A 23,572-nucleotide genomic window follows, 5' to 3' on the forward strand; every position below is an offset into this window, starting at 1 on the left:
GTGCCAGTCCTGGGAGCACAGACGGGATGTTGCAATGCTGATGGGACTGCTTGCAGCATACCTGGGATCGATGCCGCTTTCTCCCAAACGAGAGGGGCTTTTCTGCCTACCCCTGTGTAAGATACTAAGCGAGGGCTAATCTTTTAATATTGTTTCCTTCCACCAGGCTTATGCATGCTTCAGCTAAGCCATGAAAGCTATATCTGGCTTATTGTGCATGGAACGTGCTCACACCTTCTGCTGGGAGCCGGCGGGGGGGCAGGGACCTTCCCCTCTCGCAGGGAAGTCAGCAGAGGTGAAATAGCTGGTGCCTGTTTTGAGAAGTTACAGCCCAGTAAGTCTGCTGAAAAATTACCAGCTATGTCAAAGCTGTTCAGCTCTTTAAGCTAACATCCCTTTTTCTCTTCTGCCTCTCTGTGCAAAATCCAGATCATAGCTGATAACATGTATATAATTACAGCCCATAATTTTATGTAATTACATATTTAGATTAGGATTGAGCTTTTGCTATTGTTAGCTAATAAGTTAGAAGTAGTTTAAACCTTTGAAAGTGGTGCTTTCTGCTGGGTCTCTTGTCTTTTCTTGCCAATGAAAGCTGGAGTAACAGACCTGTAAGGAGCTTTTTGACAGGATGAAACACATAACCAAGATCAGCCCAAGTGTGACAGGTTAGCCTGGTGCTTGTGGTATCAAGCTTTATTTTTTTCATCTCTCCTCAGGTAACGCCACACAAATTACATATTGTAGTACCAGGAGGCTGCTAATCACCAGGAAAAAAAAGGAGACCCAGCTCTGATGGCTTCTGGTGCTTCTCAGCCTTTCGCTGCTGCTTTGCATCTCTCTTTAAGCATCTGTGCTTCATCTTCCTAGGGCTCCAGTGCTTACTGGCTGAAGCCCAGTGACACTAGCAACAGAAAGCACAAGGGCACGTTGCCCAAAGCTGGGCACTGTTTGTTTCCATAACTGGAAGCTCTTGTCCTACACCACTGTTTTAAAAACAAACTTCTGTTCTTGCCTGTGTATGGGACAACAAGACTCAGCCCCTGGTCTCTGTGCCGGTGACAGAGCTCAGGCCAGCTGTCGGTGCTGACCTCTGAGCATGCCAGCAGTCATCCAGGGCCACCTGGTACCCCAGGCAGAGACCCGAGCCCGAGGTGGTGGCCTGTGGCTGCCTCACTAACAACGCAGAGCTCAGCTGGGGGAAAGCAGCATCCCTGCAGGGCAGGTGCCAGCTCCCCCTTCCAGACTGGTTCACTGTGGACATGTACATACATCGTATCCACCAAGCACCGGTCTATGAATTTTATTTTAAAGAGACATTTATAAAATGTTTATTGATAAAATTCAAAATAAATATTTACGGTACAAATGTAAAAACTAAGATACTATAAAAGCTTTTTCTTCTTCTTCCTTTTTTAAAAGGAATTACAGCTAGTTCTATGTGTTGTGGGGAGACCTGAAAGGGAAACCGTTAAAGAAACACATAACACCAGCAGATCATTAACTTTGACTTAAGAACAAACCAAAAAAAAAAAAACAAAACCCAAAAACCCACTTAACAAAGCAGTAGCTGACTGTAGCAATGCAGATTAAAATCTAATCAAACAAGCAGACTGTTTAAACTACAGCCCTTACACTTGACTAAAAAGTAAGGGAGCCTCCTAGGTACATGAGTAGGCAATTATGAAACTGCCAAAAAATGGCTAAACTATGATTTTCCAGGTGCTAAACAGCATTAGCTGACATCTAATGAGCAACTAAACAAGCAAGAAAGGAGCAATCCTCACCACAGGGTTTTTTTAGGGGGTTTTTTTGTTCTTTTTTTAAAGAAGTGGTTTTATTATATGCTGGGTCACAACACAAACAGCCTCGAGACAGCTCATATAGTCAGGGGTTTTCATAGAAAAACGTGGTACAGGGTGAGGAAGGGATGAGTCCTGCGACGGGGCAGGGCTCTGGCAGCACGGGGGCTGCTCGGGGAGCTCCTGCAGAGCTGCCCTGGGTCTCAGCCCTGCTGCGTGCAAGAGGGGGATGAGCCCATACCCCACCATCAAGGCAGCCCAAGCACACAGGTCATCGGCAGCCACGTGTCAGCGTGTGGCCCATGCCGGGAGCAGCAGCTCAGACCTGGGAAAGTGCCGAGCTGGGGATGCAGCAGTGCAGCAAAGCGCCCATCCCCTGAGCACCCCGGGCCAGGGCAGCCATGTCTCCAGCTCAGCCCATCCCTACTGCCGGCTCCGGCAGCAAATGGCAATGACCACAGCCGTGCTGCTGCCACGGACACTGGCTGCCACACAGGTATCATCCACGGCGTAGGCTCCCATGGTGCCGGGGCTCTGGGAATGGGCATTACAGCCCGTCAGCGTCCAGCCATCATCACAGGACACCGTCACCTAATGGCAGAAGATGTCATCCTGCATGGGTCAGCCCATCCCTGACGGTCCCTGGGGCTCAGGACGGTGTAGCCAGTGTCACACTGAGCCATGGGACCCCAGCTGGGGGAGGGTATCCCATTACAGGTGGGCAACTGGGGGCACCAGTGAAGGCTGGGGCAGCCACAGTAAGATGCTGAAGCCAACCCAACACCCATCAGGGTGGCAGAGGGACGAGCAGAGGTGATGACACACCATGGTGGAGGAGCATGCACCATCCCTACCTTCTCTGTAGGGCCCAGGGACGTGTGCTCCTTCAGCCGGCACTCGAGGCTGGCAGCGGGGCAGCACAAGGCATGCGCCATCACCTCCGTCCTGCTGGCGCAGTGACTGGGCCCACTCCCCAGCCCCGTGATGGGCCTGCCACCGTCACCCAGCACCACAGCGGGCGAGTGGAAGCTGCACCCTGCCCAGGGGAGAGTGGCTGTCAGTGTGGAGTGGCTGCAGCAGCATCCCAGTGTACACAGGCACTGAGGGATGTCCCTGCCAAGCCCTGAGACTTCCCTGCCTCCATGCACACAGCACATGTCCCCCTCCCCATCACCCCAGCACTCACACCCACCCTTTTACCCCCCAGTCACAGTTTTACTGGAAGAAACACCCCTGACCATCAGGCTGTTGGCTCAAGGGTCTGTAACCTGCCACGTCGGGCATTACCGGTCAGCACGTGGTCCTGCAGGGAGCAGCCGGCCCCCCCAGCAGCCGGGGAGCTGGCATGGATCCGGCACTCAGCCCTGGGCCATGTGCAGCACCTGGCAATGGCGTAGACACCCTGGCCCCGGAAAGCATTGTGGGCCACGCACTGCTTCTGCCCGTCCTTCTCCTGCAGCCAGGGTGGCACAGCATCACCAGGGGTGCTCAGGGGCACGCCTCAGAGGCAGTAGTTCTGTCTTCATATGCTCTGCTCACCTCCATGTGCTCCCCCAGCCGCCTGCCACTGTGGGAGAAGCTGGAGCAGCCGAGCATCTCCTCGGCACCGGCACAGCGGGCCATGGCCGTGGCATGCCAGGTGAGCCCTGAGCGTGCCGACCACACCGAGCGGCAGTACAGCTGCTCATCTGCAATGGGGCAGGTGGCATCAGTGGCGGGGTGGGCACCCACAGCAGTACCAGGCACCCATGGCACAGACCAGGCTGCCAACGAGGGCTGGCAATGGTGCCTGGGCTGGGCTGTCCCAGGCACAGCTCGGGGAGGGACATGCCTGCCAGCGTGCCGTGCTTTCACCCAGGCACTTCTTTCCCTGGTAAGGGCAGAGCTGTGCCAGGTAGCAGCAGGCAGCCAAGGCTTTTACCTGTGCCCAGCCAGACAGGCAGCCCAGCCACGCTGTTGGGGGTCTGAAGCCACTGCTCCTCAGGGAACCACGCCATGTCCATGACGTTCTTGGTGGCAAAGTGCAGGAGGCGCTGCCGGAGCTCGGCGAGGCTCAGCTGGGGCTCGGCGCTGAGCAGCATGGAGGCAATGCCTGCTGAGAGCCCGGAGGGGCACGGTGAGAACCAGGGGCAATGCAGCCACCCACACAACTCCCCTGAGCAACACAACTCAGGAGAGAGGAAAAGACATCACTGCAGCCCATGATCTGTACACGTGGGATGTGGGAGCTCTGTACAGGCTGCAGCACCCAAATGAGCCAAACGTGCCAAGACCATGGCACACAGATGTCCCCAGCACAGGCAGCCCTGATGCCCTGTGCCCACAGGGACACGTGCCCAGCAGCAGCAAGTGGAGGGCCAGCCCTGCCTGCCACCCCAGAGCCCAGCTCGCCTGCCACATGTGCAGCTGCCTGTGATGTCCCGCTCTGCGCAGTGAAGCACGTGCTGCAGTCGCTGGAGGCACCGATGATGTCATCTCCCGGGGCAAACAGGTCCACACAGTGGCCAAAGTTGGTGCCTAGGGTACCGAAGGAGGCCGGCTGGTCCTCGCTGTTGGTGGCACCGACTGTGATGACCTGCCAGGGCAGTGATGGAGGGGGCCATGGGCAGGGTGGGATGCACAGCCCCAGCCCGCTGAGCTGATGTGGCACTGGAGCGGATGACCCTGGGGAGCTGGCAGCATGTCCCTACACCTCAGGGAACCCCCACAGGCCATACCTCTGGCTCAGATGCTGGCGAGTACAGGCAGGCATCGTCCTTGTAGTTACCGGCAGCCGTGACCACCACCACCCCCATCCGTGCCATCCGCCGGCAGCCGGCGTTTAGCACGCGGCTGTAGGTGCCAGCGAAGGGCAGCAGCACGACCAGCGGCACGTAGGGCTGAGCCTCCAGCGTTGCCTTGATAAACTCCAGGCCTGGGAGGGACAAGATGAGAGACAGGAAACTATCACAGGAGGGGGACAAAGCAGGGGGCTCCAGCAGAGAGCGTGCTCCTCTCTGGGGTCTGGGGCAACTCACCGGTGAGGGTCCCGCTGATGGTGCCCTTCCCCTGGCAGTTCAGCACACGGAGGCTACGGACCTTGGCACCCGTGGCCACGCCAGCATCACGCCCACTCAGCACCCCAGCCACGTGTGTCCCGTGGCTGTCACACTTGACCTGGCACAGGCACCACAGTTGTACCCACCAGCCCATTGCATCAAAGTGGGTTTGCAACCCCACAGCATCCTCCCCACCCCATCCCACCCCTTGTGCTTTGCACCAGCTAAATCCCACTGTAGAACAGATCCTTAAAAACATCTTCAGGTGGCAGGAAGATTAAAAAAACCTTCCTGTGCAGAAGGAGAAACTGGCAGAAAGGACAGTGGATACAGGCAGCCCTTCCTAGGGCTGTGCTAGCTCTGGGCTCCTCCGTGCAAGCAGCGATAAAGCCATGCAAGGCAGCACTAGCACCCACCGCCAGGCACAGGCGGCTGTCCCAGCCTGTGCGGTGTGGACCTGGGTTCCCTCTTGCAAAAAGAGCTTAACACACACCTATGCCCCCCAGACAGGAGCCCTGCCCCATTCAGCCACTGCTCCAAACAGACCACACTGAGGGTCCCAACATCTCCCAGGACCACAGCTCCTGCTGCTGCATGTCCTGCCTACTGTTTCACCACAAGCCAAGTGTCCCTCTGTCACAGCACTATCCAAACCAGCCAGCTGCAACAAGGCCTTTACCATCCCATACCAGGTTAACTTCAGTAAGTAGCTCCCCCGCCTTGCCCCAGCACAGCCACCAACCCCACCCCACAAGGTTTCAAAGGTTTATCTACTGTCTGTGCCATTTCTTTATCTTCTTCAGGCCAGTCCACCTTGCTTCTTGCCTCTGCTGCCTCCAGAGTCTTCCTTCTCTGGGCTCCTCTTCCAGCTGGCCTCTCCTCATCCAGGCCCCCTTCTCCCTGCTTCTCCCAGGGCCTCTCCTTGTCTCTCCTACATCCAGGGCACTCTCTCCCCTCTACTTCTTCCACTCCTCCTCGTCCATACCCCTTAGAGCTATTTACCTACTTAGCAGGAACCAGCCACAGCTGCATATTATCCACATCAGCCAACCCACTGCCCCTGAAGCAAGCCCACAGCTGTATATTATCAATGTTAATTAACCTGCCTTCATTCCTCTAGAATTCCTCTACATCCCTCTTGTCCTTGGAAGCCCCACGAGCCTGACCAGGGTTTGGTGGGTGCAGAGGGATGCTCATGCTAGGCTGCAGCATGTGCCACTCGGGGCTCACCTGCTTGTGGAAGTGGGTGCTGTCCTCCTCAGGGATGCTCCCAAAGTCGGTCACAAACACCCTGCCCTCAATCTCCCGGTGGGTGCTCTGCACACTGGTGTCCAGCAGGTAGATCTGCACCAGGTCACCTTTATCTGCCAGGGACACAGACAAAGGGCGGGAAGGCCACCACCATCATGGTCAACCTAGGCCACCTGGGATGCTCCCAAACTGCAGCTCCAGACCCGCAGCACCACAGGACAGGGAGATTTCCCCATCCCCTCAAGATCAGGAGAGGGGATGGGGTCACTGGCCCTTCCCCACACCCATGTGGTCCTCCCCCTATGACCCAGGGCTTACTGGGAGGGTTGTAGGTGCCTGAGCTGGGCTGTGGTGGCATGATCCTGCGCAGGTTCCAGGGGATGCTCTGGGCGAAAACATAGGCATCCTCCTCAATGTACTCCACGTGCGGCAGCTTCAGCGCCTGCCAGGAGGAGACATGGTGCCTGGCATAGCGGCAAAGCTCCCGTTCCCCCCGAGGCTGCGGCTGCTACCCCCCACCAGTGCCACCCTGCTGCTGCCCCCCACCCTGGCCTGCCACCCTGGGACCTGTTCTCCGTCCCACACACCATGTCCAGGATGTCGCTGCTCATCTTCACCAGGAAGGCGGGCAGGAGGTGGAAGACATGCAGCAGCTTGGTCAGGTATCCCCGCCACGCTGCCCGGGCCTGCAGCTGCTGTGCCGTGCCTCGCACCTCAGCCTCGCCGCTGCCTGCCCGCAGCATCACCACGTAGCGCCCAGGCAGCCGCCACGATGCCTGTGGGGACGTGAGCGGCAGGTTTGGATTTGGGGGACACACGCCTGTGGCCACCCCAGCCACCCCATGTTCCTCACCTTGGCGGCGCGATGGAAGGCAGCGGGTCCCGACGGAGCAGCCCCGACGGCGGCTGCCCCCTCCTCGGCCGCCCCCAGGGCCAGCACCAGCTCCTCCACCAGCTCCGCTGCCCCCCGTGCCAGCACCAGCACCAGCACCAGCGCCAGCGCCCGCGGGGCCATGCCCGCCGCGGGGATGCTCGCAGCTGCCGAGCCCCCTCAAACGCACCGAGCCGAGCCGAGGAGCCAAGCGCACCCGCGGAGGAGCCGCAGCGCACCCGCGGAGCCGAGTGCAGGACCCAAGGGCACCCGCGGGGGAGCGGAGCGCACCCGCAGGGTACCCGAAGCGCACCGACGGAGGAGCGGAGCGCCCCCGCGGAGCCGAGCGCAGGACCCAACGGCACCCGCGGAGGACCCGAGCGCACCCGCGGAGGGTTCCGAGCGCACCGGCAGAGGATCCGAGGGGCACCCGCGGAGGAGCGGAGCGCACCGGCGCAGCCGAGTCCAGGAGCGGAGCGCACCGGCGGAGGACCCGAGCGCACCGGCGCAGGAGCGGAGCGCACCGGCGGAGCGGCGCGCAGGGCGGCTCGGTCTCGGCCGTGCCCGGTGCGCTGGGCGGGATCACGCCACCGCCGGCCCCGCCGGCCCCGTTACCCGCGGAGGGGGCGGGCAGGGCGCGGGGGCTGCAGCCGGACCCGCACCGCCCTCCCGCCGCTCCAGCCCCGCGCACCGCTGCGGGCCCTGGCGGGCAAAACGCCGACGCTCAAGGACTATTTCCAGAAAGGGCTGAGAGCCCCTCTGCGCCCCGGACTGGCTCGCTTCGCAGACAGAGTGCCATGAGAGCCTCTAATCCTCTTCAGGCATTTTTTACAGAGTCGTCACATGTCGCAAATATTATGTTTCTGGGAAACGGTGGGTGCCTTCCCGTGGCTCCCACTGCTGCTTCCCACCTCCTGCACCGCCGGGCACCTGTGCTGCCAACGGCCCCGGTGACCTTCGGCAAGCCCCTGCCCTGCTCTCTGCTTTTGGGGGAAATAGGGATTTTAATTTTTTTTGCTGGCTCTTTATAAGCTCCTCAGAGCTTATATGTTTGATGGGGATGTGTATGTCTTATACGGATGTGTATGACTTACATGGATGTATGTGCCTTATACAGATCTGTATGTCTTACAATGATATGTATAGTTCATAGGGATGTATATGTCTTATACAGATGTGTATGGCTTATATAGATGCGCACATGTTATTTTTAATGAGACCTCAAGTGGGTGCATGCGCCCTGGTTTGGGTAACTAGGGTGACACCGGACCCCATGTGCCACCCACTCTGCCGTGGTGAGCCGATGTCACCAGGGCTGGTGCCCAGCAGGCCCCTCGCAGGGACCAGGCTGGCTACTGATTTTTGGCTCAGCTTAGCCAGGCACCGCCATGTCCTGCCCTGCCACTAGTAACTGGTGCTTCAGGGCACCCTCAGGGCAGCTCAGTACTGGGGAGCCCTGACCCGAGGGGTCTCCCTCCCCCTGCAGAGTCACTTGCTTCCTTCTTGCACAGGGACAAGCTGTGTCTGAGGGAAGGATGGAGACAGCCCAAAGGGGAGGGGGTGGCAAAGGAGCAACCCCAGGGACTGGGTGTGAATATCCATCTTGGCACGACTACCCATCCCCAAGGCCTGTGCAAAGAGTGGGAGAGACCCACAGCCCCGGAGTGCTTTGGAAGGAGTGGATATATGCAGAAAAACTATTCTTTTAATGAAAAAATATTCAGAAATAGTAAAAAATTTGCACCTGGTAGAGATCCGATTCCCATCCTGGCACCCAGGGGAGCTTCCAGCAGCAGCTGCTGCAAGCAGCGGTGCCTTCCGGCGGTGTCTCTGTAAAGGGGGGGTCCTGTTTAGCGGGGAGGAAGGAGGGAGCAGAAAAGGTGACAGAGAAGACCCCAAAAAGGGGAAAGGGCACCTAACTGCCCTGCCACCCTCCAGCCCTGGGGCAGCCGCGCAGCTCCAGCAGCGGGCAGGGTGATGGCGGGGCCGGGGCTCCCTGCATCCCACCGTGGCTGTAGTCTGGGGCAAAAAAAAACCAACGTGCGTTTGCAGGGCACTTCTGTGTGACTGAGGTGAGTTTAGAAGCCACCGAGCCAGCGCCCGCCGCACGGCCTGCGCTGCACCAGCCGGGAATCGAACCCGGGTCGCAAGAATGGGAATCTTGCATGATACCACTACACCACTGGTGCGCTGCGGCGGTTGTGCCCCGCGCGTCTTCAAGGCCCCGCGGCGCGGCCCCGTCCGTGCGAGCTGGGTGGCCCGGCCTTCCGCCGGGGGGTCCCCGCGGAGGGACGCGGGGCTGGGACCCCCCCCCTCCCCGGGAACGCGGGGACCCTGCCCGTGGGGCGGGACGCGTGGGGCAGCGGGGGCGGCGGGGGCCTCGGGCTTCCCGGAGCTCGTAATGCCATGCAGGAATGTCCCGCTTCCCACAATGTTTAACCTCGGCCGGCGCGGGGGAGCCCAGCCCCGTGGCCCCCGCAGACTCCGTGCCTGGGGTCCTCCGGCCCGTGGGCGCAGCAAGGATGCTTCGCTGAGGGTTGCAGGGACACAAACCCAGCTGCAAAGTTGTTTTTTTTTTGGGGGGGGGGGGGGAGGTGGCAGGGCAGGGGCTCCAGTCCTCGTCTCATCCCTCTCCCTGCCCCTGCCCAAAGAAAACCCTTGGGAAAGTTACGTTTCTTTTGCCAACAGTGGCAGAGTCGCAGGACACGAGGTGGGCAAACGCTTTAGGGTCTCCACACGACTCCTGCGCTGGACAGGAGCCAATGACACAGCACGATGCTCTGCCCCGGGGAACCCTCCAGAACTCAGCAAGACTTGGCCCTGTCTGAACGGCGTCCCCACGGCCACCACTGTCCCCCCCCACCTGGCATGACAGGCAGGAGCTGAGCAAGGGTAAACAGTTGGGAAATGCTTCCTCTTGGACAGCCGCTCACGATCATGTTTAGCAAACACCAGCATCTTTGTTCCACACCCTCCTGTTGGCCATAAACACCCAGAGTGCGTGGGGCACTGCCTGCCCTTCCCCTCGCTGCCGCCGAGATGCGAAGGTGAGCGAGTGGCGCAGAAACAGCAGGAAGGGTGTCACAGGGGTGTGAAGCCCCCATGTAGAGCCATTTCTTGCACCACCCTGGATGATACCAGCAAAGCACTGCCTGGGCGGCAGGGGAGCACAGGGCGCGTCGTTTCCAGGGTTCCCATGCTCCATCCCCCTCGGGTGCCAGAGGACAGCTTTTCCCTGGCTTTTGGGCTTGTCAACACACATAAATTCACTGAAGAGCTGCTCTGCCAGCAGATAGGTGCTCCCAAGCCTCCTGGGGCCATGCCGGGCACATGCAGCATCCAGTCAGCCTTCCCAAAACAGGGCAAGGGACTCTCAGCACCCCCATCCTGATGGATCCATTGATGCTTTGATCCGAACCTGGCTGCCCTGGGGAGGCTCAGCCACGCATGTCCCCGCAGCCCCGAGCAGCCAAAGGGCAGGTGGAGGTCGCGGCTCCCGCCAGCGCTGCCATCTCTGTGTGCTGCAAACAGGCTGCGGAAAGCCGCCGTGTTCCCCTGTCGTGGTGACAAACCAGACTTAGCACCGCCAACGTGACTTGAAATGAACACTTATTATTCAGAGGGAGTTTGGGGATGGTGGGCGCCGGCATGCGAAGCCACCCGCAGCGCTGCGGCTGTTGACACCAGCCCAGCAGAGAGAGAAGAAGTTGCCCAGAGCCACCACCCCGAGTGGCCCTCTGGAAGCCACAGCCGTCACTGGGGTTTCGGCTCAGCCGAGTCCTCCTCCCTCAGTCCCCAGTGGTGTTGGCATCTGGTCCTTGTGCAGGAAATGGGGGGCAGCACAGTCTGCCACCCCATCAACCCTCTCCTAACCTGGAGACGTGAAGGCTGCCTGGATGCTCAGGATCTACTTTTAATTCCAAGGGGGCTTTGACATGTGGAAAAAAGCCTTTGCAGACATCTCCGCCTCGTAACACCCACCTGGAGTGAATACTTCCTCACCTGCCTAAACGCTGACCCCATTTCAAGCAGCAAAGCTGATCTTTTCCCTTCCTAAGCACACCATTTAGCCCAGATCCTGCCCAGCCCAGCATCTGCACTTATCTGCGCCCACCCAAAGGGCTCTGGCCAGGGAGACCTTGTCCCCTCTGCCGCAGAAATTTGGGAGGTAGCAGTGTTCCCCTTGGGTTTTGCGGGACGGCAGCCTCCCGTGCGGCTGGGTGGGCGCCAGGGCCGCAGCATGGCACAGACAGGAGCCTGGGGGCTCCTCCACCGCTGCAGGCGCTTCGATGTCAGGGGCAGCCCCAGCCCCCCCCTTCCAGGCTGTGATGCTCACGTCCCCTCCACGAGATGAGTCTGTGCCGAGTGGCCATTCTCTCCAGGAAATCAGTTTTCAGGCTCAAAAAGGCAGTCGCTATCCTCGAGCAGAGAATCCAGCCCCTCTTGGAGCCCATAATAGAAGTCATCCTCCTCCCCAGCACCTTCGTGGGACGAACTGGGGTGTTCTCCCCGTGCTGGGGAGCTGGTCAGGGTGCAGCCGGAACGGGCAGCAGACGGTGGGTGCCGGCCCCGTGGCACAGGGCTGCTGGGCACGGAGCCCCCCAGCGATGGCGTGTCCATGTCCTCCAGGAGGGATGCCAGCGGCGCGGCCCCCGGGGCTGTCCAGGGGGAGCTACGGGAACAGGGAGGGCTGATGGGCAGTGGGCAGCACAGGGGTTACACTAAGCACAGATGGGCTGGGGTTTCCCCTGGAGCTGGACCCAGGGCTGGCCTCAGTGTTGCTCAGCCAGCATCCCAGCATCACCAGTCCCCTTGCTGGGTGGCTGGGGAGTCCTGGGAGGGCCCCACCTCAGCCCCCCCCAATGCCTTTATGGGGACAACCTGCCTGCCAGGTTCCTTCTCCTGCCCATGGGATGAAGTAAGGGCTGCCCTCATGCTGTGCCTGCGTCCCAGGGGAAAGAGGAGCATTCCGTCCCAGCTGTAGCTGTGTTGTGGCAGAGGGGGTGCCCCAGCGCTGCACCTCGAGGGTGCACCATCACCCCCATCACCTGCAAAGTGCTTTCCAATCCCAAACCAAGCCTGGGCATCATACACAGCACCTCGTTTGAGGAACACGTACCGAGCATCTCATTTCTGTCTAAGTCTGACCAGGAACATGGAATTTATTCTGGTGAGGGACATAGTTTGTATTTATAAAATTAATAAAGGCAAAAAGCAAATTACAACCAAAGGCAATCCAGATTTCCTCCTGTTAAATATATTGGTACTGAGATTCCCCATGGGCTGAGACGCCATCTTTAGTGGGCTGGGGGTCTGGGGGTCAGTGCTGTGTGAGCAGCAGAGACCCCTCTGCCTCCTCTCCTTCCCCCATGCCTGTGGTCTGACACGCCCACACACCCCCAGTTTCACCCCACATCCCACCAGTGCCACCCGGACCCCACAGGCATCACGTACCAGCTGCCTTCTGCCTCTTCCAGCCGAGGCGCCAGCTCTTGGGGGGGGTCCCCCGCACCCCCCAGCTCCCGGTGCACCTCTGCTTTGGCCTGCACGGCTGGCTGGGAGCAGCGGCGGGGTCTGGGATGGGCCGTGGGTGGGAGTGGGGCTGAGCCCAGCGCCTGCCCCTGGGTCTGCTCGTAGGACGGCAGGCTTTGCTCGTAGGTGCTGGTGGCCTCTTGCTTGGGGCAGGCTGCAATCAGGCTGCAGGCAAAGGAGGAACAGGGTGCTGAGCAGGACCTGGACCCCCACAGAGCCGGGAGATGCTCAGAACACGCAGGCAGAGCTCCATCAGATGCTGTAGAAGCCACTGGGACCACATCCCTGCCCACACCAGCAGCAGGGCCGGAAGGTCCTGGCAGGGGGCTGCCCGCAGGAATGCAGCTGGGTGCTTTGCATCCCCCAGCATCACTCCAGCTCCAGCATCACTCAGCCAGCCCCTGCCTCCCCCACCCCAGGGAGGGAGACCCTGCTTGTCATGTTTTCCTGCAATGGATGCAGTTGTCCCCAGTGCCAGTGTGCTCCGACGCTGCCCTTGTCCCCGGGGGCACGCAGATAACTGTGTACAGATGAAAGCGCCTGCCAAAAGGGAAACTGCAGCTGGGGCTGGGTGCTGGGACCTACCATGTGTCCCCCTCCGGCAGAACGATGGATTTGTGGTCCAGGAACTGCTCAGCCTCAAGGTTCACAGGAATGAACGTTATCTGGGAGGAAAAAGAAAGGCAGAGCCAGGGGGGCTGCGCTGGGCATCACGGGGACTCTCGGCCCTCGTGGCAAAAAGGCTGGAGTGTCCCTTCAGCTGCGTCTGGGGCCTTTTCCCAGCACGTTTGGTTGTCTTGCTTGGAAATGTTTTTTTGGGGGAAATCAGTAAGGGATTGAATGAACCCAGCCCAGCCCCGCTCTCAGTGCGTTGTCTCCAGTGGGGACATGTGTGTCCCCAAGCTTGGGGGGATCCCAGGGCCCATGGGGGGGGTCGGTGGCCAGGGACAACACTGAGGGTTCCCTAAGCATGGTGACAAAGCCACATCTCCCTCCTCGCTGGGGCTGAGCTTGGCTTTGGGGGGAGCTGGGGTCAACTTCACCCTGTCCCAGGGCACCCAGCTGGTCCCCAGTCCCGGGGTCCCGTGCACCAGCTCACATTTTGGGGTGCAGCCAAGATGTGGCCAGGCCACCCAGTAGTGCCCAGATCAGCACCACAGCCGCTCTCTCCTTGGAAAAAAGCCTTTTCTGCCAGCTCTGTTTCCCGGGGCAGGGACGCGTGGCTGTCCCGGCGCACCAGCAGTGCCCTCTGCCAAGGAGACCGGCAGGTGAGGGCTGCACTCGGGGGGGCCGGGCCCCTCCGGACCCCCACAGCCCCTTCTCTGAAGTCCCGGGAGCCCGCCAAGCCCCCATCCCCCACAGCTGCAGGGAAGGGGCTGGTTTGGAGGGGGTTTGTATGGGAGCTGATCTCCTTGGGCTTACTCCTGGCTGCCCGCTTGGAAGCAAAGCTCGGGGAGATGCAGGGCTGTGGAGGGGGGGGCAAGGAAGCAGGGCCACATCCTGAAGGCATCAGCAGGGAGGAATAGCAGGGCATGAGCCTCCCAAACCAGCACCCCCACTCCAAATCACCCCAGCAGGCTTTCCCCCAGAACATGCCACTACCCCACTCCTGAGGCTACACGCTCACAGCAGCTGAAGCCCCCAAACCCAGCTGAGCCCTCGAGCCCCCCAAGGCACGCGGTGGCAGGATGGCCCCTACCTTCGGGTAGCACTGGCACATGCTCCAGGTGATGCCCACAGCTATAAGCAGGACACCCAGGGCGCAGAAAGTGATGTAGATCTGGGGCTTTTCCACGCTCATGATGAACATCCCCGTCATCACCAGGAAGAAACCCAGCATGATGAACCCATAACGAAAGGTCTTGTCCTCCGCCATGGGCACCAGGTGGGAGAGGCGGGGGAGGAGAGATGCCGGGAAGCCCGTGTACCTGCGGCTGCTGCCCACTGAGCACACCTCCAGGGTAAGGCGAGGAGTGGAGGCTGCCAGGGGCTGAGGAGCAGCTGCACGTTGAGCCTGGTCCTGCCCAGGGCTGAGCCAGCCAGTTTTTAATGGGTTTGTAATGAATGCAAACACCAACCCACTGTTCACACTCCAGTGAAGCTGCCCAGCACGTGTCCGGGTAACCTTCCCTGCAGGCACACGCAGCTGGACCCCATGCCTGGGGGAGGGACTGGGAGGGAGAGGGGGGCATGTCGGCAGAGATGGGGACCTGGAGAGCAGCTGATCCCACGGGACTTTCCCAGCCCTGGGGGCTGGAGCTGGACTGGCTGGCAGAGCCCCAAATAAGTGGGGTGCCAGGGAACAGCAAGTTTTCAAGAACGGTGGGGCTGCTGAGGGAAAGAGGGAGCGCCCTGGGGTCTTTCTGGGAATAGCCCCCTCCTCGCTCCAGCTGGGTACTGGGGAACAACCGATGGGGCAGCAACCAGGCTGTGAACTGGGGGCTAAAGCTGGAGCGGTGTTGGTCCACCCAGGGGGAACGAGGACAGAGCATCCCTGTGCCCTGTGTTTGCTTAAGATGGAGCTGGGATGTTAAAAAGTGTCGCCTTCCCCCACCCCACCCCGCCCCCATCTGATAGCCAGACAGTGGCGGTGGCTTTAATTAACCTTCATTTTGTTCCCTTGCTTGCCTGCCCACCTGGGAGCACATATACCTGGCTTACAAAAAATAATATATTATACTAAAAACAATATATTACATTCGGCTGTGGCTCCACGGCCGCTCTGCAGCCCTGCAGGGGGCCCAGGGCACCCCCTTATTTCGGGGGATGGAGCAGCCCACACACAGTTGGCCTTTCCCCTGGGCAAGGCTGCAAGCCCGACCATGGTGGGCAAGGAGGGGGCTGTGCTGCTCAGGGTGTCTTTTTATAGGATGCTGCCTGAAATGCCAAGTGCACTCAGCTGCCCTGAACGCACGCACGAGCCACTGAACATCTCTAAAGCAAATGAAGTGAAGCGTGGGAAGGCAGTTTGCGCAGAAAGCAAGGTGGAAGGGATGGAGATGTGGCTGGAAGGAGCATTGAAAAGGCAGAGGAGAGAACGGGGTGGCACGGAGCTGGTTTTTTCTCTGGCCAGACTCCTCTTTCTTCGCTGCAGCTTTTATTATACAGCTCTTGCTTTGAGTGGGCAGCCCCTGGCCTGGTATGGGCTCCCCAGGGTGGGTCAGCGCAGGGAATGCAAAGCATCTGCAACCAGCAGTGGTTTTATTAAAAATACAAATGCCAGTTACCCCCACCTTCCAAACACATTGCCCACAGGACCCGCAATCCCAACAACCCCGGAACGATCACTTGGAAATCCAGACAGACCCTCGCCCCTTCTCACCCACCCTCCTCTCGCCCCTGCAAAGGAAGTGGCTCAGTTTAAAGCCGAGGGACTGGGCAGCCACCCCCAGAGTCCCAGCCCCATGGTGCCGCCAGCTCAGACGCCCCGGACACTGATGTTTTCATAGCTGGGGGGAGGCGTTGCCTGCGGCTCCCCGGGGTGCTGGGTCTCCAGCCAGGATGGGCTGGGGCGGAACAAGGCGCTGTCGGAGCAGCTGCGCCGGCGGCTGCCCTGCCAGCTCTCATCCTCCTCCAGGTAGCGGTACAGGGGCGGCGTGAACTCCTCCTTCCTCTGCGGGGGCTGGACATAGGCTGGGGCACCATGGGCAGGTCTGCAGGTCAGGGCTTCTTCGTAGGTGGGGATGGCACTGGCATCCCAGGTGCTGCGAGGGAAGACAAAGAAACCCAGCAGCGCACTCTGTCAACTGGAGCATCCCAGCACACAACAAGTGGAGCACCCCAGCCCTTGTCAACAAGGGCATCCCAGCACCCAACCAACTGGAGCATCCCAGCACCCATCAACTGGGGCACCCTAGCCCTTGTCAACCAGAGCATCCCAGCACCTGACCAACTGGAGCATCCCAGCACCCATCAACTGCAGAATCCCAGCACCCCATCAACCCCATTGGCTGGAGCATCCCTAAGCATGATAGACACATGTATGCTGGGGACAGCACGCAGGCAGGTTTCGCGTGCCCAGGGTCAAGGGAAAACCATGTCAGCTGCTTCCCAGCACCAGGAGGGTGGGGAGCCATGCAGGAGGAAGGGCACGGTCCATCAGACCTTGTGACAAGGCAACACCGCCCAGTTCCCACTGAGTTTATTAACCCCTCGCCCAAGGAGAGGCAGGACAGCCTGGTAAGGCAGCCTCGAAGAGCTGCCGCCGCCGGTGTTAAGGGCTACAGCTGCAGGTGCAAAATACTGCAGAGCAGCAGAGGTGCTGGCTCTTGAGACATCTGCCCCCCATTCCGCACCTGCATTCTGCATTTGGGGTCTTTCCACACCCCAAAAAAGGCTTCCCACGGGCAGAAGAGCATCCTCATCATCTACCTGACCGCCAGCTCACCCCCTGCAGCACAGGCGCTGCCAGAAGCTGAGCAACCAGTTGGGCACGAGCAGCCAGGCAAGAACCAGGCATCCCGGTTCAATGCAGTCACACCTCACCCTCACGCCTGCCGGAGCCCTCCATGCACCGGCCCAGCCTGGTGCCGGTTCCAGCAGCGCTTTGCTCAGCAAACGTGGCTTGTGTACAGGGAAAACCGCTGCCCAACCTTTGCCCTGCGCCTGGCCCCGCTCAGAACCCTGCAACACGGTGCAGCCCCAAAGCCAGGAGGGCTTTGAAAGCAACCCATCTCTGCTTGTTTTTGCAGATGAAAACCCAGTGCAGCACACTCGGGGAGTCTGCGGGCATCAGAGGGGCACAGCTGGTCCAAAGGGAAAGCTGCAGTGCTCCGCAGGGATGCCCCCATCCTGAACTTGGCAGCCCCCTGTCCCAGACCTACCGCCCTGGGTATCTGTGCCGTGGCTTTTGCCAAACAGCCTCAGCTTGCCAAGGCATGCTGCCTTGGAATGTGGAGCGGGGCATTTCTCCCAGCTCAGGATGCTTTGCTGCATGAATGCCAGCACAGCTGGGGCTGCAGGAGCTGCAGTAGCACCAGCAGTGCCAGGACACTGCCTTCCCGTCCGGTGTGGGATCTAGGACCTCAAGGAAAGGGACATTCCCTGCTGGGACACAGCAAAGCCCTGCATGGCAGGAGGAAACCCCCCCAGACTACTCAGACAGGCTCACGATCTCACCCCCAGATATTCAGATGGGCACCAAAACCCCCAGAGGACGAGGAATGTGCCTCCCGCCTAACTGAATTTTTACGGTTTTATGTTCTGAAGAGTTTCTTTTAATGCTGCTTTTCCCCAGAGCCTGATTTATGCTGGAGCCAAGATCTTTGCTGTGACCCCATAAAACAGCACTGGGAAGGGCTGGCTGGCTCGACTTCCACAGCAGTCTCTGGAAAAAAAAAAACCTTTTGATCAAGAGTCTTTTAAATTAAGAAGGGGGAATAAATCTCTGGCTTACACAGGAAGAGTCTGGGACCCAACAAGCAGCAGTGGTGTTCAGGGTGAGCCGAGGGGTCTTTCCACACCCCAAAAAAGGCTTCGCAGGATACCCTGCCTACACTCCCATCTCAATGCCAATCCGAGGATTATTTTCCTTTGTTCCATTTAACTCCCTTTTAACATGGATTTTTCTTCCATTAAAGACAGCATAAACCCCCTCATCCTCACAGAGCACTGCAGAGCTGCGGCACCGGGGAAAGCTTCAGCAGCTGGAGGTCTAGATGACACCACCCCTCCCTCCAAATCCAGACCTTCTGCCAGAAAACCAATGTGGTCTTCTGCTCAGTGGCTCTGCTAAGGAGATGTCTGCCTTGGCCTGGTGACAGCCCCACAGGGCAAGGACAGCCATGTGCCACTGAGCTGGCCGTGGGAGCAGCCAGTGTGGCGGGCACGGAGGGTGCCTGCAGGGAGGGGGGGCGCAGGGGCTTGGGCAAGGGTTGACACTAATGAGCAAGAGCATCTGCTCCAGGAGCAGGAGGAGAGCGCAGGACAGGGTCTGAGCAACAGCCGGCAGTGCAGCAGCGTTACTGCTCATCCCAGCTTGCCAGCGAGCAAGCCTGAGAACAGGCTTATGTACGCGGCCGTGCCGGAGCGCTCAAAGCCACCCTCGACTTCTTCCTACCCAAGCACCGCACAGAGATGTGGCACCCACCTGCAGTTCCACTTCTCCAGAGGCTCCGCGGTGAAGTACTGCAGGTCCCTGGGGAAATGGTACTGGTAGCGGCGGGAGACCACCCTGGCATTGGCCTTCACGGACCAGAGGAGCCCGAAGAGGAGGAGGATGCCACCGATGCCGCAGCAGAAGAAGCTGACGGAGCGGAGCAGGGCACTGGAGGAGGAGCTGGGAACAGCCTCAGCTTCTCGGGGAGGCAGGAGGCGAGCCCCGCTGCCAGACGGGGAGCCCACCTCCCCGTCGCTCCACCAGGCAAAGCACAGTGTCCCCGTCACCAGCAGCACGGCCCCGGTGATGGTCATGCCGTAGCGGAAAGATGCAGCTGCCATCCTTCGGAGGGAGGTTTTAGGGGGGGAGAAGAGCGAGACAAGGCATGAGAGAGCCCACGTCCTGCAAGACAAGAAAGGGTTTGAGCAGGACAAGGTCATGGAAGAGCTGCCAGAGGAGAAAACTACTGAGCGAGGACCTCTCTGGGGATTGCACAATCTTTAGCGCCTTATTATTGACTATCAGAAGGGGCACTTCCACCATCTCAGATGAAAGCCCTTCAGCACAGCAAAGTCAGCTGCCAGTTTGGACCCATACATTTCCCAACAGCCTCATAAAAACATCCTCATTTTCAAGAAACAACGGAAGCAGGATGGAAACCCCAGCCAGGGGAGCTATGGAGGCGGCTCCGGGGATTTGCATAGCTCTTGTCTTCGGGTTTTATTCCAGACTGCTTCCCCAGCTCGGAGGAATGCCAGCTGGGTTTCTGATCAAAGCAAGGCTTATGGAAGAGGTTAGGGAGAAGGACATTAATTTAAGATGTCATCGCTTCCAAATTATCAGCACACATGTTTTCTCCTCTGAAACTGGAGTTAAATCAGTCCCATGGTGACAGTGGGTGGCTGGCACCACTGCTCGAAAGCCAGCAGCCCAGGGGAATTGGGGCTGCACTGCCTCTTGCTTTCTCAGGGAAAAGAGCCAAGTACCACCTCTGAAAGTCACAGAGCTGCTATTTCGGGGGGGGGGGGGGTTGGGAAAACCCTCAGATGCTGGCAACCCAGAGAACCTCACCTAGGGATGGCTCCTCAGGCACTGAGTGAGCGGTGACCCCAGTGAGCTCAGCCGTCACTGCTGGAGCCTGCAACAGCTGCACTCCCTGCGGCCACCAAGCTCAGGGCAAGGATGGCAGCAGAAATCCACCTGTATCTCCGTTCAAAGTCAGGAATGTGCTGGGATGCAAGCTAAACCCTCGGAGAGGGTATGACCTACTGCTGAGGGGGGTGTTTCTGCTATGCTGGTAAGGGGGGGCTGAGGCAGCAGACCACTGAGATCTACGAGGCTCTTACTGACCCAGCTGTGACGTCCCATTTTGAGACACTCCAGAAGCAGAGAGGGGCTTCAGGTTATTCTGAAGGTGGGGTAAATATCCTGACGCTGGAGGAGCCTGCTCAATCTTCACCCAAAATGAGCTTTGGCACACAAAATCTTGCATCCCTGGGTCAGCTCCAGTGCACACTTCCTCACCTCCCCGGGGCGACTGATCCCGCAGGTGCTACCACCACCTTCACCGTCCCTACCAGGGTGGTCTGGGGTTGGTTGGGCAACCAAGGAGATGAGGCAGTGCCACACGTTCCTGCTTGGTGGCACCTCTCAGCTAAATGTCATGTGCTGAGAGCAACTGTCCTCCCCTGGTGAAGGAAAATTTGGAGAGGGGGAGCTGGTTTCTGGCCTCTGTGGGGCTCTCACTCCCCCTCACTTTCTCCAGCAAAGAGCAAGCATCTGCTCCCTGGGCTTGGGGATCCCCAGGCCCCAACTAACGAAACAACCAGGGAGGCAGAGAGGTCCCACCACGTCCTCTCTGGCCCTGCTCATGCCCAGCAAGAAGATGCAGGTTCAGCTCCCACTTTTTGATGGACAAAAAGCTTTGGACCATGTGAGAGTTAAGCACTAGCACCCTCTTACAGATTCAGTCCTGGGTGACTCCTCTGTGAGGGCTTCTCGTGGTGGCAGTGCCGGCAGAGAGCCTGCACACTGGGGAACAGCCAGGACGGAGATGGGACTCAAGCTCAGAGGTGGATAGAAAGCTGGATAATCCGCACTCAGCCCCCACCTCTACCTTCACCACTTTGCCCATAGGTCAGTAAAAATGATCTGATGGCTTTAGTCTCCATTCCTCCAGGCACAGCTTGCCTTCTACAGCAGGGACTTAAATTGTACCCTGTGATCTGGAAGAGCCGAGCCAAGGGAGGCTCTGGAAGAGCCTAGGCAGGGAGCAGAAGTCCAGCACAGACTCAGTGGGATCAATGGCGGGTGCGATTACATTATTTCAAGCCATTATTTATCAGATGGGCCCACTACATGGAAACCCAAATTACTTTGTAGTGAAAGAAATGCCATCTGATCTAATCTACATTTAATGAAGGAATCCGATGAGAAGTGAGCTTTAGGAAACCTGTGGCAAGGCTGCTGGACCGGGAGCCCCAACAACACACTCCAGTTCTCGTCTTGTGGTCACAAGCCCAAATTGCTGCCCGGGCTGGTGATGGCCAGGGATCCCCAGCAGCAGTGCAGTCACCCACCGGGAAGGAGGTGGCGTTCCTGGGCTGAGAGGAGGCAGAGCTTCCCTCCACGGCAATGGGACATGACAACGGGACATGTTTAGATGCTACCCCCTGAATGGCAGGGGCTTGGCTGAGCTGAGACAGAGAAGGGACTGTTAGGGACTGGTTAGAGCTGCTACGATATGCTCTTAGGGATCAGCATCCTCTAACTCACCACTGAACACAAGCAGGACGTAGCAAACAAGCTGGGCTCATGCTGCCTTGCAGCAGTGAATGTTCAGGAGAGCGCAAGGACCCTATTGACCTGTGAATCCAGCTCCTTTTGAGAGCATTGCATTTTCCTGGAAAATTTTCAGCCAACATTATTTGGAAAAAAGACCCACAACCAAAAAACCCTACAGCAAAGCTCTCAATCCAATGGGTCACTCCAAACCGAAAGCCTGGATTGAAACAGCACCAAGAGTTGAAATGTTCAGCTCCTGCCATCAACACTCTTCTCATTTCGGGGTCAGCCTAGCTGGGTTTGGGAAATGCTGTGATTCCCCTGGTGAGGTTTGGGAGATGCTGCGATTCCCCTGCTTGGGCACAGAGATTTTTGCAGCCCCTGGTGCTGCACACATCTGGGAGGGGTAGCAGTGAGGAGGAGGCAGGCATGGAGGGAAGGCGGAGAGCCTTTGGGAGGTGATGGATTGACAGCTCAAGAGAATAAACTCTTCTCTCTTGACAAAACCAGTGCAGCGCGAGGAGCAACGCAAAACGCTCCTCCAGCCTACCCGGCACGTGCTCCCACAGCGCGTGTGCGGGGGTGGCTCCTCCGCGCTGGGTGACGCTGCCATTGCACCGTCCCCTTGCCAAACCCCCTCTCTGGCTGGCACAGCTCTCCCGAGCCTCTTTAAAAGACTCACAATGTTTTTCTCAGCCCCACCAACTGCTGGAAGAAGAGGCTGAAGGAGCAGGGGCAGGAAGCAAGGTGTGAGGCCAGGGCAGGACCCAAGTGCCTGCTCCCCAAGCCTGCCCCTGGCTCCGCTCCCAGGGCACTCAGCATCCCGCACGTCAGGTCTCCCGGTGAGCATTTCCAGCCCAGGTTTCCATGGAGGGGCTTCCCCTCTGAAGATGGCAATTGCCAGCTCCCAAACACCCATCTCCACTCACCGAGCCACCCTGACATTTTGTTCTGCCCCGTCTCCTCCTCTGACCTGCTCTGAAATAGCCTTCCCAGGGAAACAGATTTGCACATTTCATGTACAAGCAGATACGAATGTTAATAGTTTACATAGTTCCAGTAAGATGCTGAGAATAGCATCCCCCATATAAAGTTATGCAGATGGTGATTCATAGGGTCTACTAAGCATTACTCAGAAAACCACTCTTATCGAGCAACACAAGAATCGAAAAGAGTTTTGAATCTCTCCCACCGCCATCACCCAGAAAGCCACCTCCACACCCCGTCCCTCCACAACGCCGGCAGCCTGTCCTTCCACACCACATGGGCTGGAGACCTTTAACCACGCACAGACGTGCCAAGAGAAACGCCGGGGAGAGACGTGCTGAAGTGCAGGCGTGTCATTAGGCAGATTGCTCCCTGCCTTTATCTGAATTTGCTGTTATAAGGATGATTATTGTTATCATCAGTAGTAGTCAGGGGGTTGGTGCCCATCCAAACCACAGCAGTAACGACGCTTTCGTAGAGCGCCCGAGAAGCACCGGTGCGGCAGCCCCCCAGAGGCAGGTGGGGATGGAGGGGAGCCCTCGTGGAGCCCTGCAGCCCCCCAGCTCCCAGGCCCCGTGCCCCCAGCAGGGCTCAGCCGCCGCTCCGGCCGCCCCGACGGCCGCGACGCCTGCACCCGCCGTCCCCTCTGTTGAAGCGCCCGTCGCCCGGTGGCAGCCCCGGGACACCCGTCCCCGCCGCGGTCGGTGCCCCCGGCCACCTCTCTGGCAAAGCGACAAGCCGGAGGGGTGCCCGTGCCCCCTTCGGCCCCCGGCCCCGCCGCCGTACTCACCCGCCGCCGCCAGCCCCGCTCCGGCCGAGCGGCGGCTCCGCGGAGCCCGTCCCGCGGGGCGGGCGGGGCGGGCGGGGCCGGGGGCGGGCGGCGGCGGCGGGGCGGGCAGGGCCCCAGCGCTCCCCCGGCACGGCACGGCACGGCACGGCACGGCACGGCACGGCACGGCACGGCACGGCACGGCACGGCACGGCGGGGGGCGGCCCCGCCAGCTCCCGGCTCCGCGCAGCGCTGCTCCGCTCCCGTCCCGTCCCGTCCCGTCCCGTCCCGTCCATTCCCTCCCGTCCCGTCCATCCCGTCCCGTCCCGTCCCGTCCATCCCGTCCCGTCCCGTCCATCCCCTCCCGTCCCGTCCCGTCCCGACCCGTCCCCTCACCTCCTCTCCCCTCCTGTCCCGTCCATCCCGTCCCGTCCCGTCCCC

The 23,572-nt window shown here is 59.4% G+C and overlaps 3 protein-coding genes and 1 non-coding gene across 4 annotated transcripts; all 4 read right to left on the reverse strand.

Annotated features, from left to right (window-relative positions):
• Positions 1 to 1,371: 1,371 nt before the first annotated feature.
• PCSK9 (proprotein convertase subtilisin/kexin type 9) lies at positions 1,372 to 7,640 on the reverse strand. The gene is made up of 12 exons (XM_037404255.1): positions 6,945 to 7,640; positions 6,679 to 6,867; positions 6,410 to 6,533; positions 6,071 to 6,204; positions 4,820 to 4,958; positions 4,520 to 4,716; positions 4,194 to 4,377; positions 3,724 to 3,894; positions 3,342 to 3,490; positions 3,090 to 3,255; positions 2,657 to 2,838; positions 1,372 to 2,393 (listed from the first exon to the last, which is right to left on the reverse strand). Exons 1-12 carry the CDS (start codon positions 7,104 to 7,106, stop codon positions 2,226 to 2,228), a joined length of 1,965 nt encoding a protein of 654 aa, XP_037260152.1. The 5' UTR covers positions 7,107 to 7,640; the 3' UTR covers positions 1,372 to 2,225.
• A 1,440-nt stretch (positions 7,641 to 9,080) lies between these two features.
• TRNAG-CCC lies at positions 9,081 to 9,151 on the reverse strand. Its single transcript has one exon. It is a non-coding gene; the product is annotated as a tRNA-Gly (tRNA).
• A 1,326-nt stretch (positions 9,152 to 10,477) lies between these two features.
• On the reverse strand, positions 10,478 to 14,501 carry BSND (barttin CLCNK type accessory subunit beta). The gene is made up of 4 exons (XM_037403512.1): positions 14,194 to 14,501; positions 13,080 to 13,159; positions 12,417 to 12,659; positions 10,478 to 11,634 (listed from the first exon to the last, which is right to left on the reverse strand). Exons 1-4 carry the CDS (start codon positions 14,368 to 14,370, stop codon positions 11,349 to 11,351), a joined length of 786 nt encoding a protein of 261 aa, XP_037259409.1. The 5' UTR covers positions 14,371 to 14,501; the 3' UTR covers positions 10,478 to 11,348.
• A 1,177-nt stretch (positions 14,502 to 15,678) lies between these two features.
• TMEM61 (transmembrane protein 61) lies at positions 15,679 to 23,213 on the reverse strand. Its single transcript, XM_037404827.1, has 3 exons — positions 23,153 to 23,213; positions 18,583 to 18,993; positions 15,679 to 16,198 (listed from the first exon to the last, which is right to left on the reverse strand). Exons 2-3 carry the CDS (start codon positions 18,930 to 18,932, stop codon positions 15,913 to 15,915), a joined length of 636 nt encoding a protein of 211 aa, XP_037260724.1. The 5' UTR covers positions 18,933 to 18,993; positions 23,153 to 23,213; the 3' UTR covers positions 15,679 to 15,912.
• Between the last annotated feature and the right edge of the window lie 359 nt (positions 23,214 to 23,572).

The sequence above is a fragment of the Falco rusticolus genome, chromosome 11 (assembly GCF_015220075.1).
Source record: "Falco rusticolus isolate bFalRus1 chromosome 11, bFalRus1.pri, whole genome shotgun sequence".
NCBI lineage: Eukaryota > Metazoa > Chordata > Aves > Falconiformes > Falconidae > Falco > Falco rusticolus.